The sequence below is a fragment of the Carassius gibelio genome, chromosome B1 (assembly GCF_023724105.1).
Source record: "Carassius gibelio isolate Cgi1373 ecotype wild population from Czech Republic chromosome B1, carGib1.2-hapl.c, whole genome shotgun sequence".
Lineage (NCBI taxonomy): Eukaryota > Metazoa > Chordata > Actinopteri > Cypriniformes > Cyprinidae > Carassius > Carassius gibelio.
Window position 1 is genome coordinate 28,532,997 of NC_068396.1, and position 16,181 is coordinate 28,549,177.

At 37.0% G+C, this 16,181-nt stretch overlaps 1 protein-coding gene across 1 annotated transcript in view; it reads left to right on the forward strand.

Moving 5' to 3' along the window:
* Nucleotides 1-4,153: 4,153 nt before the first annotated feature.
* The window catches only part of sorcs3a (sortilin related VPS10 domain containing receptor 3a), a 207,272-nt gene continuing 195,244 nt past the window's right edge, over nt 4,154-16,181 (forward strand). Inside the window, exon 1 of the mRNA XM_052546258.1 lies at nt 4,154-4,897. Within this exon, the coding sequence (XP_052402218.1) occupies nt 4,229-4,897 (669 nt within the window). The 5' untranslated portion in view covers nt 4,154-4,228. The remainder of the gene's footprint in view (nt 4,898-16,181) is intronic.

Below are 16,181 nucleotides of genomic sequence, written 5' to 3' on the forward strand. Positions count from 1 at the left end.
CAAAACTTATTTTATACAATGCATGATGTTATTATTTTTTTTCAGCAAAATTAAGTATTTCTATATTTTGTATTTAATTTAATTTTTTTACTAAAATGAGCAAATGTCAGATGACATTTTACCTTTGAACATGAACCTCTTCATGTTGGCATCTACCACATTCTGCTGTCACGAACCGAAATTATCTTATTGAAAATATTCAATCCATAACCACATTGTAAATGAAGTTGGTGCAACTCATTAGTAAAAATCTGTGAGGAGCATGAGGAATCCATTGAGAATTTATAATTTTAGATTTGCTTTGCCTAGGTGCAAGACGTTTTACAGTTTAATTAGGATGGAATGAGCGAGATAAAACCGTATGAGCACACATCATTTATGTACAGGCTGTTTGGTTGTACGTGGTGCATGCATTTGTGAGATAGCAGGAAGTCTGGTAAAGAACAACATCTTTTCAGTCTTTGGCATGTGATGTGATAAATATCTGCAAGAACATAACAAACAGAACTTATTTCTGGTTTATATCATATATATATATATGATGATTAAAAAATCAACCGAGTCACTTAAGTGTGGGAGAATCTAATAGCTTAGACCCAGCCCACATGGGACAATGTGAAGTGGCATTAAATCTATGCACGATTTGGCCCTTAAAATGTAAAAAAGTTTTGCATAAAATCCATCAAGGGCACAGGAGGTGGAAGAATGAGCTTCTCTCTGCTCACTGCTCACTAATGAAGTTCTGAAGATTCATGAAAATATTTGGGCTGAGAAGGACCAAAGGGGTGTGACTCTTTCCAGAGGTGTTTTTATTCTTCTTTAGAGCATTTTGGCCATTAAAATTCTGCTCAGACTGTCAAACACTCCCTCATGAAAACGGCCGTGTAAAATATGAAAGATAAATTCATCAGCATTATTACCCAGTGTGAGCTAAAAACTTTATGTTAATCTAACAATCTAAATCCTAAGTGCTTCTAAGCAACTTTGAACATATACGGTTACATTTTACCTGTCAAAGCCACCCCTGCTAATGCACAATGTGACAATTATAACAACAATGAGAATCCTGACTAAATGTGTTTTGGTACTACAATTTAATGGAGCTTTAAAAGCAGCTTTGGGCGGCAAAATACACAATCCGACTGTTCGACAGCCAAATGATCTTTTAGAAACAAGACCAGCTGAATGTCCTGAAGAGGCCTTGATTGTTGTTTGGAGACAGTCAAGGCTTTATTTTCAGGGAATGATCCAACATAACAGAGGAAGTTATTGCTCAGTCTTGAGTGCAGTATATTTTGAAAATGGGATCTTTGCAGCTTTGCAGCTAATCATGACGAGAGAACAGTTGTGTTGAAAAACTGTGATTTTCTTGTGTGAACTGCCGTTTTACTAGAGGTATCAATCACATGTTTAAGCCATCGATAGCCTGGGCTGTAAATCTTTTATTTTGGAAAGTCTAGATCATGCGAAAAGGTCACTATTGTAGTGAGGGGATATCGAGTTTAAGAGGAAAGCTGGCAGTCAGCAAAAATATATGTGGCATTTCCAGATGAATGCACATTTCAGCTGTGGCAGCTGTGGCCTAATGGTTAGAGAGCTGGACTTGTCACCCGAAGGTTTCAGGTTTGAGTCTTGGTGCTGGCAGGAGCTGGGGATGAGTGAACAGTGCTCTTCCACTCTCAATACCCATGCAGTGCCCTTGAGCAAGGCACTGAACCCCAAGTTGCTCCCCGGGTGCTGTTTATAGCTGCCCACTGCTCCAGGTGTGTGTTCACTTCTCACTGCTGTGTGTGTGTGTGTGTGTGTGTGTGCACTGATGGGTTAATTGCAGAGCAACAATTCTGAATATGGGTTACCATACTTGGCAAATGTCCCAACTTTCACTTTCATTTGTTGCATCGCACATTTATTTCTTGAAATAAATACAGCAGCCATTGTTTGTCAATGTTTTTTCATACTTTTCCAACTTTGTGCATGCAAGAAAACCAGTATGCAAATAAAGATGGATTGATGTGTATACAGTCAATTTCAGAATATGCTCTCTTGTGCTTAATTGCCTGAGATTAAAATCTTATCTACTCTAGATCACTTCAGATCATATTAATCGCCTTTTCCGACACCTGCCTGCCTGCAAGTACTCTGCCACCTCGGCCCAGCTGTAATCTGCAGCATAATGTAACCAGTAGGGGTTAGTGTCGAGACAGCGGGAGAGGGCAAAAATCCATCTTCCTTCTAATTTGAGCGAATGTGTATCGTATGCTAAGTGCTTAACTGTTGTCAACACAATCTCCTTGCACAGAAATACACAATGCACAGAAGTACACTACATTTTAGGGTTTTTCTTGACTGGTAATGCCAATTTAAAGCGATTTATTGCATTAAATGCATTTTCAGGATAACAAAAATGCTTTATGAAAATATGAATTATTTTTTTCTATGAATCAGTTTCACCCTTCAGAGCACACCTAAAGGGGGGATTCTGACCAATTTAGCAAACTTTTTGTAATTATAAACTAACATACACTTGCTCAATTCTGGTTTTCACTTCTTCTTTTCGTTTTTTTTTTTAATTCTAATAACTACTTTTTACTGTTTTGGTAATATGACATTTTCACTGTGATATCTCCAAACTTCATTTAAGTAACCTAACCCTCATAAATTCTTACTGAATACTGAATTTTTAGAATTCAGTACAGATTTTAGTTGTCATCTGTGCAGGTGTTGTCTGGTTCGACTATCCTTGCAATATTTGATCTCCACAATAAAAGCCAAACCTGACCAACACACACAGAGACTACATAAAACAGCATGTGATCATATAAAACTCCTCCTGCTCTGCTAAAGAAAGGTACAGTATCCTATTGTTGCAGGCCATGTGCGCTGATGTGTGAGGCCTGTGGGTTATCCATGCTGAGCTCCTGCAGTTTTGTCCCTGTCAACATAGAGCGCCTTGTCTGGTAACAGCATCCTCGCACGCGTGGATGACAGGAGAATAAATGCCACTGCTGCGCGCGTGCACGTGCCAAACATATATGATCTGTCTCGCTTCATAGTGATACGTATAAGAAACAACCAATTCGGGAATATGTATTGGGCATTATTAATAAATAAAACTGAGCATGATATGAAATGAGGCATCCAGTCAGTTTGTGAATTTTAGCGATTATAGCTGTCACTATGATGAGCTGTGCAAAGAGTCACCTTAAAGAAATAGTTCACCATAAAAAATTGAATTCTGTTTTATTATACCCTTATCTTTTTCCAAATTCCTATAACTTATTTTGTGTTTCTAAAAATAAAGAATGCTGAAGTCAGTCATGTTAGGACTTTTTTGAGACATCCTCAATAACTGGGAGACGTCAAGCTACACAATACTGAATCTTCCACATTAGTGAGGCGTTCATCGCTGCGAATGAATCACTGAATTAGTGAGTTGAACTTGAGAACCGAGTCAGTTCTCACGAACAAAACCATTCCCGTCGAACCAAGAGATTGAAAAAGATCCACCTCCAGCAAATGGTTCTTGAGAGTTACGATTCATTCAATGACATATTTGCTATGACTTAAAAGGACTCGAGTAGTTTAGACTAATTTTATGATGCTTTTGTTTTTTTCCTTTTTGTTTTTGAGACTTTTAATGTATGAAAAAGAGCTAAATCATATACGATTGTATTTTTTGCCTATATAAAGGCTATTTGACTATTGGCTATTTAATTATTATTATTATTATTATTATTATTATTATTATTATTATTATTATTATTATTATCATTATTATTATCGTTGTTGTGGTTGTTGCATTTTATGGTTTCTATAAAGACAATAAATTTTGTATATTTAGGTAAATTAGAAACGTGGTAACCAAAGAAGATTAGATTTATTTGAGCATAAACGGGGAAAAAATGCTTTTACGGCTCTAGTAGTTTTTAAATTTTAATGCAATTCGCTAGATATAAAAATAAAATATTTCAACAGTAATGCGCACAATGTCGTTATGCCCAAGTCTCTCTCTCTCTCCCTCTCTCTCTCTCCCTCTAGACGCAGCAGCGGCTTGGCTTGGATTCAGTACCTCCCCTATGTGCTGCCTTACTCCATCATCACATCCCTGAACGTGAGCGGTGTAGCTGAGGAGCACTTCTTTAAAACCCGACACTTCGCTGGAGTTGCTTCCCTGCGCGTCTTAGAGTCGGTGGGAGGGGAGAAGCATTCCCCAAAATCTCTTCTAACGATGGAGACCCGTCTGGTTGTATTCCCTGGCGCCCACTTTACTCTTTCTACCTGGCTAATTCTTTCCTCCTGGTATGTTTTTCCAAATGTAAAGGCAGATATAAGTTGCGCGTCACGTATGTCGCCAATGCAAGTGATTTACGCAGGGGACGAGCATCTGCGTGACCCGTCTGATTCTGGGAAATATCCGAGACAGGATCAAAAGAAACCCAAGCTGATCGCAGTTCTTTACCCGAATATTGGAGTACCAACAACACAAGAGGTGGATGGTTTTCCAGGGATCGCGCCAAAACTGGAAAGAAACGCGGAGCAGATAAACTCCCGCGCGCTTTTGGGGGACTCCACGGAGTCCGCTTTAGACGAAGAATTGTTTTCGGATGAATATGTGAAAAGTGTATCCGAATATGGACCCGGGGACGCTGCATTGGGGAGAGTCAAAAGAAGCGTGCCCGAATTTCTGGAGAGCGCGGAAGCCCACTCGGAGGAGCAGAGAAAGACCTCCGGTCTGCGGGTGGACGGACAGAGTAAACGCGCCGAAGTTCGCTGGAACAGAGATGATGAGCACGAACCCAGACCCGACGAACCCAAACTGACCAGCAGCACTTTTGCTCTGGCTGGAGACTCTGCGCACAACCACGCAGTCGTTTACTGGACTGGAAAAAACAGCAGTGTAAGTCCCCAACATCTTGTACTTCTTTGCCAAAATGTTAGTTATCTGGTCCATGCTGACTTGTAAAGCTCTCAGGTTTCTCGTCAACTTCAGTTGTTGTCACTGTAAAGGCATGCACATGTAGTTTCGAGTCTAAAGGGGTTATAATGAGCATTTGCCCAAGCTGTCCTGAAATAATCAACCCTCCTGAAACATAACCTTAAAAAATTCTAAGCCAACTGATCCGGCTGGTTTTACATGGGTTTGGGCACAATTCAGCTTGGGAAGACTCTCTCAAACCAGCTAAGACCAGCAAACCATTTTATTCTTCTGAGCAGAGATAATCTAAAGGTTTACAGAAAACACCTGTTCAGAGTGTTAACCACCTGTTTGTCAAAGAGATCAAGCACAATAGGATCTCTGCAATGAGCTGGAATGTAATCCATATTTTTACTAATATTATGTTAAGTGTAAATAACCATTCACCTTTAGGAGTTTCTTTCTAAATTGCCTTAAGTTAAATAGACTGCTGGGCAAAGTCTGAAATATGCCTTTAATGCAGTATCTTTCTGCACTGTCTGTGTATTTTTTTTTTCTGATGAAATGATTTGCTTGTAGAGCAGGTTGTTGGCTAGAGCCTCCTGGCTGCAGTGCTGTCTGTGTTTTTGGATTGGCAAGATAGGAGACTTTATAATCTTAATAATTCAGAGATCAATCTAGTCGATTTTGTAGACCAGAGGCACATAGGCAAAAAAAAAAAAATAACCTTGTCCTTTAATGCTAAAGTTAAGCAGAGCTAAAGACTTGCATTTAAGCAAGTCTGCAGAGCATTGCCTGGGTGTTTGGATTTTGTTGCAGACAGGTGGTGTTTGATGAGATATGTGTGAGTGAGAGAGATATGAGTGCGAGAGAGAAGAAAGGCAGATTTTCCATGTGATTTTCAAACAGATTTTCATGTTTAATCTATGTTTTGTTGCTGTGCATCTGTGCTATTATATTATATTATATTATATTATATTATATTATATTATATTATATTATATTATATTATGTATCAAATTATTTTACTTAGATTGCATTTAAAATGCAAAGCATGTTGTGTAAGCAACCTAAGCACCACTGGTATTACAATAGTACCATAGTAACAGGTAATCTATTTGGTACAATTTAAGCATGCATTTTTTATTCATGAAAATTGAACAGTATGATGACTAAATGAAGGCAGATTTTTCCATATGATTTGGGTTGAATGTTCCAATTAATATACAAGGTGTTAAAGGAGATGGCCAAGGTTTAGAAGGAATCAGCAGAGGAGGCAGCAAAAGGATTTTTATAGAGAGGGGAGGTTTTAGAGAAGGCTGTTAATTTAAATGCGAATATGGATATCATTTTAAATATTCGCTTCTTGTAATTGTTTCTGTTTGGCTTTTGAAAACTCATTCTAGACCAGTGGTTTTAGCAGATTTGTCCCAGAGAGGTAATTGGAAGCAACAGGCAGTGGATTGAGGCAGATATTTCTACTACAGATTCTATGTGCATTTTTTGTTTAAGATGGGCCTATACGTGAAATAATTTCTCCAGCAGTATGAGGTGAAGTTATACGAATTAGGCTCATCCTTCTCAAATGAACCACCTCATCCATTATTGTCTTTCTTAGTGCCTGTTTGCACAAAAAAATACAAAATAAATCAAAACAGATAGTCCAGTGTTTTCCGGCCCTGTCTAGACATATTGCATCTAACTTTATTAACTTGTTTAGTAGCTGTCAGTAAAACAGCCACAGCAATTTTAGGCAAGGGTTACTGCCCACCACAGGTCCCGTCCCTCATCCCGCAGCTGTAAATCTCCTATAATTATCTTCCGGACTGAGACAGCCATTTTGAAAGATTTTGTCCTGTTCAGGGACTGCCTACTCAAGCGTATTTCCCTGCTTGCATGCCTGCTGGAGAGCTATGTCTTCATTGGCTGGAAGTTTTATGAGGGTTGAATGAAGTGTGCAAGAACAGAGTGTGTGATTTGATTAGATTTTCTAGCAATGTATGCAAAACCTTTTTTTGTGTGATATTTGCTGCTCTCTTTCTTCAATCACTGCTCGGATGTAGAATATGCTTTTGCTATTTTATTCAGGAGGCATTTAGACAAAAGTTTAGACATTCATGATTGAATTTGCTTAGAAACATAACCTTTTGAACTATAGGTTAATACTTAGGAAATCTGTAAAATTACAAAATATCCCCCTCCCTTATAAAAATATTTTTCATTATTATTATTTTTTTTTATTATTTCTTCTTAGTATTTATTTATTTGTTTATAATGGATTTTAACACACATTTTAGCTTCAAAAGATGTTCTGACTAGGTGGAGGATACAGGATCCACTGGTGTTTTGAGGTTTAAGCTCAATGAAATGTATTTATCTTATGATTCCCATATCCCATCATGCTTTTGTGTCATGCATTCAGGAGGAAAATAGATTTGCATATGATTTAAGTTGTAAGCCTGGCATGCATCAATGGCTTCTGATGTAGTCTTGCTTCACTGAGATTGGGTCATTCTTATAGACCCTGTTGTCATATGCTCCAAGGATTTCTTTGAAACACCTCACTGAAAGTCTAAGTATAAAATACAAGCGGTAAATGAGCTTTGTCAAATAGCATTTCCCTGAAGAGGTGGGCTGTTTCATTTGCACTTTCATGCGATTCACTAAACATGGTGGTCAACTGCATGATTTTGGCACTGGTTTGTTGGTTTAAAACAGGACGTTTCCAACAGTAAACCAGTTTAGTGCTTAGCTATGTTCTGCATTTATCACTACATCTAGTTAGAATTGATTTAGGACCATCTGGTTGCTTTTACATCTGAATGGCTTCATCAGTTTGAAGGACAGTGGAGGTTCTCTGATATGTAACCTCGGGGAATGGTGTGAATCTCGATTGCTATGTGAATTGGGAAAACAGCATTGTGAGTTGCTGACGACTGTTCTAGTTTCGCATCTAAGGCCTCCTTCACTTCTCTGTCAAACCATCTGTTCTTCTTGTATACAGTCTTTTTATAACCAAACATGTGCTCCAGAAGTCCTGCCTGAAGGTATTTGTCCTCCTGCGTTGAACGATGTTGGCTCTTAAAGAAGTTATTTACATTTTCGAGTTTCAGGTTTCTGTCTCAGTTTGTTGGGAGGCTTCAAATGGAACAAGGTTGTGTTTGTTGGAGATACTTGTATGAATGAAGATATTGTCTGTACTGCCTGTCTTTGATTGGTGTTTTACTTGTTTCACCTTCTTAAAAGTTAAAATGGTACCATTAGTAACAAAGGGGAGAGCTGTATCTCATTTGCACAGTTAATGGCAATTAGGTTTTCTTGTTTAGAAGGTGATTTTTTTAAAATCAAGTTAGCATTTATATCTTTTGTTCAGTAGCTCAGAAATTATTTGCCTTTTCATGCATACTGTGCAATCCAAGAAGAGCAATTTGTTATCTTTTCATCCTTGTGTAAATAGTTTTGACAGATTTAAAATATTAATGTTTTTTTTTCATATGATATGGCTTTGAATGTGGCCCATAATTACTGTACTCTGCTGTTCAAAAGTAAATATATACAGACTTTTATTCAGCAAGGATGCATGAAATTGATCAAAAATGCAGTAAAACATCAAGTCAAGTCAAGTCGAGTTTTATTGTTATTCTGCTACACGTGTGGACGTGTGGAACAAAATGATTTTTATACAACATATTTGTATTTTAAATAAATGCTGTTCTTTTGACCTCTCTGTTCACGAAAGATGACAAATATGAAGAAGCACAACTTCACAATTAATTATCATCACAGTTTTTATGATGATAGCTAAAAATGTTTCTTGAGCATCAAATTAGCATATTACAATCATTTCTGAAGGAACATGTGACACTGAAGACTGGAGTAATGATGCTGAAAATTCAGCTTTTCTATTAAAGAAATTAAATACATTTTAAAACAGAGATTTCACAATATTACAGTTTTTACTGTATTTCTCATCAAATAAATGCAGGCTTGGTTAGCATAACCAACGGTAGTATATATTGGATTGTATTATGTATTATTAATACATATACTGTTTATAAAAATGGCTAGATGCATATTATTAATTTTCAGTGGTTGGCTACTGTACCTCGACACTTGACTTTCAAGATCGCTTTAATATGTTAGGCACTCTTAGCTAGCCAAACGCATTTAGTCACCAATACCTCAAGAATGGCAAGATAAATCATCAACAACCTTGCACACTCCTGGACATGATTTAGTGCCACTAATGCATTATAAAGCGCTTCGTTTATTTAGTGTGGATGCTAATTACTAGTAAAGGAGGCTATGGAATGTCATGAATAATTTAGTTATACTAATGTAGCATGCCCTCCAACCGCCAATTAGTGTTTACACATTTGTTTTCCGGCCCTTTTCTATGCAGCTGAGGTCCTGGTGAGAGCCGGTGGTACAGTCGGGGGATTTATTTCCAGGATTCACTTTGGAGACCTTTGGCTGACTTTCCATGATTTGTGAAGGAAACCATGCTCAGCTACTTCCAATTAAAAGCAGACTAATTTTTAGGATACACAATAAAAATAAGTGGCGAAATATACAGGTGGTTGGTAGGGATAGGTACTTAACCCAGTCTTTAATCAGCCCCAGGGCTAAATTATGAAAGACCGGAGTATAGATAAGCTCTGATGTTAACGGTTCTGATATTGGTACTGGAGAGATTAAGAAAACACACATTTTATTGTTGCTATTTATACATTATCTTGCAAATTCCAGCTTTTTAATATTATATTATATTATAATAATATTCAAACATTTGTCTATTATGCATTTTTGCTATTTGCAATTCAGATGCGAGATTGCACTCATGCGGAGGAGCTTCAGCATGCACAACATGAAAGCCCTGTTTAATTATGATAGAAGAGAGAGCTAAACATTCAAACATCTGCTTACACTTTAGGTCTGTGGCTCTTTTATTGAACTAATTTAATTTTATCTATTTCGACCTTAGCTTCTAAGGATTATAGCTGCATTTCTTCTAGCACAACTTTCCCTTCACAGCAGTGCGCATTCGTTCCTCCCTAAAACCCAAACTTAAAATGCCGTCTTTACTGTTGCTAAATTGCGGGACATGTTTGATAATAAAATGTTGAAAGCACAATCCACATAAGAGATGCTGTTCCCCAGACTGAAATGTGTGCAAGCGGCATGCCCCAAAACTGACAAACTAATTACACTTTGAACTTCGGGTGCATCCAAACAATCAAATGCACACACAATATGTCAAAATGGCTGGCTTGGAGAGTGTTTACTTAAACATAGTTTTAAGTGGACGATAACAGTTGGGAGTAAATCCAATATGTTTCAGTATATCATCTTAAAGTGACAGACTGCTTGTTTAATGATGCTATGGCTTGACATGACATAGGTAAAAATGTAATTAAGCAAATATATTGGGGTGTAACGATTCACTCGTTTTCTCGATGCAGCGATTACAAACCCTGATGATTCATATGCATCGATCTTGAAACATGATTTTTGAATTGTGAATCGCAATCTCGAAATGATGGCTACGCCCCTGGTGTGACAAAATATTAGCTTATAAATAATACTTTTAAAGCTCTTTTTTGTTTCACAAACACTGTTCAAGGTCTCCATTAATTAGTGCGTGTAGTAATTTTATGTGTATATATATTTTGAAAGCACTGAATTACTATAGAAATCGCGATTCATTCTATTCTTAGAATTCTTATTCTATTCTTAGTTTTAAATCGATCACTGTTTGAGATCGCGATTCACCATGTTTCAAGATTGATGCATATGAATCCTCAGGGTTTGTAATCGCTCCATCGAGAAAACGAGTGAATCGCTACTCCCCTAATATATACAGTATATATGAACTTTATTATTCTGAAATGTAAGATAAATATTTTATATATATATGTGTGTGTGTGTTTTATCTCCCTAATATTCAGCACTTCGAACTTTGTGTGCCACATACCACATCAACATATCAGCCACTTCCTCATCCATCACAAAAAGCATCATCTGCTGGATCAGAATCACGGTTTACAAACCGCCTAAATGTAGCCATTATCTCCATCGTTGGGGAGTATAGTGTAAGGGCTGGACACACTAGAGACGGGAACACTCCGGCATAATCACACGCTTGGCCGCTGAACCAGAGCAAGCAACAAGGGTGTCTCAGCATCTATCTGTCCCCCTATGTTAATTACACTCATATAACAGAGTGTCAGATGTGATTTGGTTTCATCTCTGTTGCGTTAAACACTTTTTTTCCCCCACCGGGCTGCTCGGCATGTCTCTCTCTCTCTCTCTCTCTCTCTCTCTCTCTTTTTCTCTCTCTCACACACACAGACTGGCAGTGACAGTCTATGCTCCGAGGTAGATTAAAAAACTCTGCTATGATATCAAATACACATCTCTCTGAAATCACTTTAATATTTGGTGCTATCAGATACATGTGGAAGGAAATGGTGCACTGGAAGACGTGTTATAATGCAGGGAGGGGTTAAATCAGGCTGCACGATCAAGAATTGTGTTATGAAGCTTTGAATCCTAGTTATAATTGATGAAGTAATTATGAACCAATTAAAGTAATTATGTTTAAATTATAATTACATATTCGTTTTTAAAGTAAGCATAACAAAAGTATAAAGTTTTAAGTGTATGTCTGTCTGTGTATAATTATTATTAACAATTAATCTCGTAACAATGACATAAAATTGTGTTTGTATGTATTACTGTAAACTATATATATTTAGTTTATTTATTTAATTTGTTTTCCCTATGTGCGTGTAAGCCTATGTGTTGTTTTCTTGTAAGCTGCAATGATGGAAAAATCCCAGATTAAAATGAGAATTGGATTAAGTGTAAAAATGTAGGTCAGATACAGTACATATCGCATTTAAAACCATTTGAAAGTTTTGCTGAAACACTCAATCTCACAAATGCATGCTTGACAGCAAAACAGCAAGATCTGGGCAGCGCCAGATGCCTGATAAAGAAATCGGAGCTGATTGGGAACTTTAATGCAGCCAAAGACTGTGGTTGTGTCCTCTCTCAGGGAGAGTACGTGTGCCCTGAAAGTATGTCTTCCACACACTTTAATCAGGGGAAAAGACGGATGAATAAGACATGACCGCGGACGGGCTATACACTCACAGTCAGATCGAGAGAGTCTTCATGAGTGTGTGTGTTTCATGTTCATTTGCAGCTTCTTGTGATGTAGACTAATGCTGACAGATTCCTCCCTAGAACCAGCAGTCTATCTGCACTTTGTCTAATTAAAACGAATCTGCTATCTTATCTTCACCGACTAAAATCTAAATATGCTACATTAATATTATTACTGTTTTTGACAGCTTCACTGTTGACTCTCTGGCAAGTCTTATTCTTTGCAGGCCCAAAACACTGCATACAAAACAAGTTGAGTGTATGGTTTCTCCTATTTCAGGAGGATTATGTGTATAATTTGCTGATGTGATAGTTTTAGTCACCAAGGTTGATCAAAAATACAATAATATATACATATATAAATATATAAATAAAAATCAAACATTGTTATAATTTAAAATGTTTTCAGATACTTTTAATATATTTTAAAGTGTAATTCATTAATGTGATGGCAAAGCTGAATTTTCAGCATCATATCTTCCATCTTCAGTGTCACATGATGCTTTAGAAATCAGAAAAATAATTCTTAATATGCTGTTTTGCTGCTAAAGAAACGTTTCTTATTATTATCAATGTTGAAAACTGATTTGCTGCTTATATTTTTGTGGAAACTGATACATTTGTTCAGGATTCTTTGAAAAACGAAAAGTTAAAAAGAACAGCATTCATTTGAAATAAAAATATCAGACAAAATCATAAATATCAGTGCATATTAATGCATCCTTTCTGAAAAAAACTTTAAAATAGGAAGCTATTTCATATAATTTAATAATTTAATGTAATGATGTAATTTAATGTAATTTTGCATGTTTAATTTAGTTTGCGAGTTTATCAAAGTGTAAAAAAAGCATTTGTCTAATATATGACATGTTTGATCTTCCTAAAACAACACTGTAAGGTAAATTGTGAAGCATACAAGTGTTTATCTGTCAATATTGAACTGCGTTTTAACATTTAATGCTTTTGTAACCGATTTGGAAGTCCTAATGGAGACTGAAGAGTGGCTGAATAGAAAATGTAGATTAATTTTTAAAGGCTCTTGTTCTTTAAAACTCTCTGTATATGTGGACTTAGGTGTCTGCAGATGCCAGTGAAAACAGGCCGAGTTTAAGAGTTCAACAGAGCAGAATCTTGCGGCGGGGTTCAGGCACTTATCTGTGTTTTGAGCCATGCCAGTGTCTAAAAGAAGAGCTGTGTGTGCTGTTGTGTGGTCGTTCTGTATTTTATGAACTGCATTTGGTAAAGATTCTAGAACTGTGTTAAAAGATTGCTGAGTGGTGGTATCACTATGGCAACACTGGCCTCTGTAGATTTTGCAACCAAGAATCGATATCTCTTAATTAATTTTATTCTGTCTTTGACCTATACTGTACATCCAATTAACTTGTCTATATGCTTGTGTTTATGGTGTTGCCCACTCCGGCTTATTTAGCCTCTGTTTAGTCTTGCTAAACAAGATCAGTGGATGTTACAGTACTCTCACAACTTGTATGCAGAATTCAAATATATAACATATATGCTCAGCTCTAGGTCATCACTGTGCAAAAAAAAAAAGAAAACCCCCCCCCCCCCCCCCCCTTGATAGCATTGACAGTGAAATTAATATGCTGAATCACTTTTTCCCCCTGTGTTAATGTATCAGATTTTGAAGCAGGAAGTTGCGTGAGATATGGGACAGCTTTTAACAGCCAGAAAGGTTTTTATCACAGCCTGGAAACCCAACAGTTGACAGCTTTTGGAGGTTTTGGAGATAGGCCAGGGCATGGATTACAGCAGGGCTCTTCTGAATGATTTTGGCTTGAATAGAATGGAACCCTTGAATAGTCGAGCCAAATGTATAAGTTTAGAGCTTTTCGAAATACATATTGAATCAAAGCAGCTATACAGAAATGAATAATGTTAGTATTTGTTATTCCTTAATGCCTAATTGTCTACATTTTGCAGTTCAGAACTTAACAAGAGTTTTCATAGGGTGTAGATATAAACTTTTGTAGATTTTAGGTTGTAGATCTGAATACATCGGAGGCTGATGACGCTGAAGCTCACGATCATGTGAATTAGATGTTAAAGTGTTAGATAAGTGGCAGGTGGGAGTTATAATTAAGGTGGAAAGCACACTCTAGATCTACAGAGCATTTAATTGGCAACAAATTCTACTAAAATTGTCATCAATATTTTTTCGCACGTTTTCCAGGATGAGAAAAACTGATTAAATATGAGATTAAATATGTATTTTTATGGAGGACACTGTTATACTGAGGGCCTCAAAGCTAACAGACATGGACTAAAAGCTTTATTTTTTGTTTGGTTTAATGTGATGGTGTTCAAAAATGTTAACATGAACACAAAATTTAAAACTTCTTGGATTTATTATGGACTATTTATTGGTTAACATTAGGGCTAGGCGATGTATCGAATATTAGCAATAATATCGGAATAATTTTGACGATGAGAGCGGTTGCCAGATAACAAGAGTTTAAATAGGATACATTTCCTGCCCAGTGTTTGCTTATTTTAAGCAATCTGGCAACCATGCGCACATGCTCACTCCTCATTGCTTAAACACCGCCGCCAACGGGCTGTAAAACAAATAATCTGGAGTATAGTGATCTAATGAAAGTGTTGTTCAGTAGTATTGCTCAAAAATGACGTTTGAATATTCACTCTAAAAAATACACGAATATTCAAACATCTGGTTGCGCATGTTGTCAATGACGCGCATTACGTCAATAACAGGCCAAAATAATACAAAGAGACATAACTACTTGTATAGATAGTCTATTTAAGTTTAAACTTATATGACAACGTACTACCTACACATAAACAAGGAAATCAACTAATGGCTAAGACAGCAGACCTCATGCTCTCTCACCCTCACGTTATCTGCGCATAACGGTTTAAATGAACCAACAAATTTTTGTGCAAGCAATTTAAGGTCACCACTGTTGCGACAAATATAGCAGGCTTCATTCAGTGATTAATACAAATATTATTAATATTAATTGAAGTTTTACAGAATATAGGACTGACATTGAATGCTCCGAGCGAGCTGTGCTGTGGTAAACATGGAACTTTTCCTTGACATGAAACGATAAATAATCAAACCTCGGATACATTGCTTGACAGAACTCCCCGAAGCGTGCCCCATCCGCGATACTGATCGTCTAATGTCCTTACAAATTAACGAAATATTTTTTTCTGCTGTGGTCGAGTTGGGCTCTGCACTTGCTGGCATCTTCCACGAAGACGCGTCAACTTTCAGCAGTGATGCTGTGCCAGACAGTGCGACTCCTGTGACCTGTCTCTGAACCCACAGGCGCACCAGCGCGCGCCCACTCGCAAAACAGACAACCACGCCTCTACTACCATGGGCGTTCTCTTCTCTTCCATCTTTATTTGACCCTCTAACTTTAACACTCACTATTTTAAATCTATTCTTAAAAAAATCTAACTACCTTTCTAATCTTTTTGTATTCTATTTTCTTTTCATTGATTATTCAATTGTTTGTGTGTGTGTGTGTGTATGTGTAAAGACCTCTAACACTATCTTGCTCTATTCTTTTTTTATTCTATCTGTTTTCTTTATGTTATATTATTTAAAATCCCATGCTATGTGTACTGTGTTAACCTAACTGAGACTCTTTTTGTTGTTTTTGATTGCTTCCACTGTCCTCATCTGTAATCAGAATCAGAATCAGAAAGAGCTTTATTGCCAAGTATGCTTACGCATAGGCTACAAGGAATTTGTTTTAGTGACATAAGCTTCCAGTACACTGAGACAACAACACAAAAAAAAAAAAAAAAAAAAAAAAATTACAAATTGGCAAATAAATAAGTGTATAAACATTTGTGCTATAAATGATAATGGAATAGGATTGAGTGAGATGCAGGAATGTTCTAGGATGGAGGATTAACAAATAAATATAAGGATATTGCAAGTTTATAAGCATAAGTAAGGAACATTTAACTGTTCATGAGGTAGATTGCCTGGGGGAAGAAACTGTTCTTGTGCCTTGCTGTTCTGGTGTTTGCGGCTCTGAGGCGCCGGCCAGATGGCAAAAGTTCAAAGATTGGGTGACTTGGATGTGAGGGATCC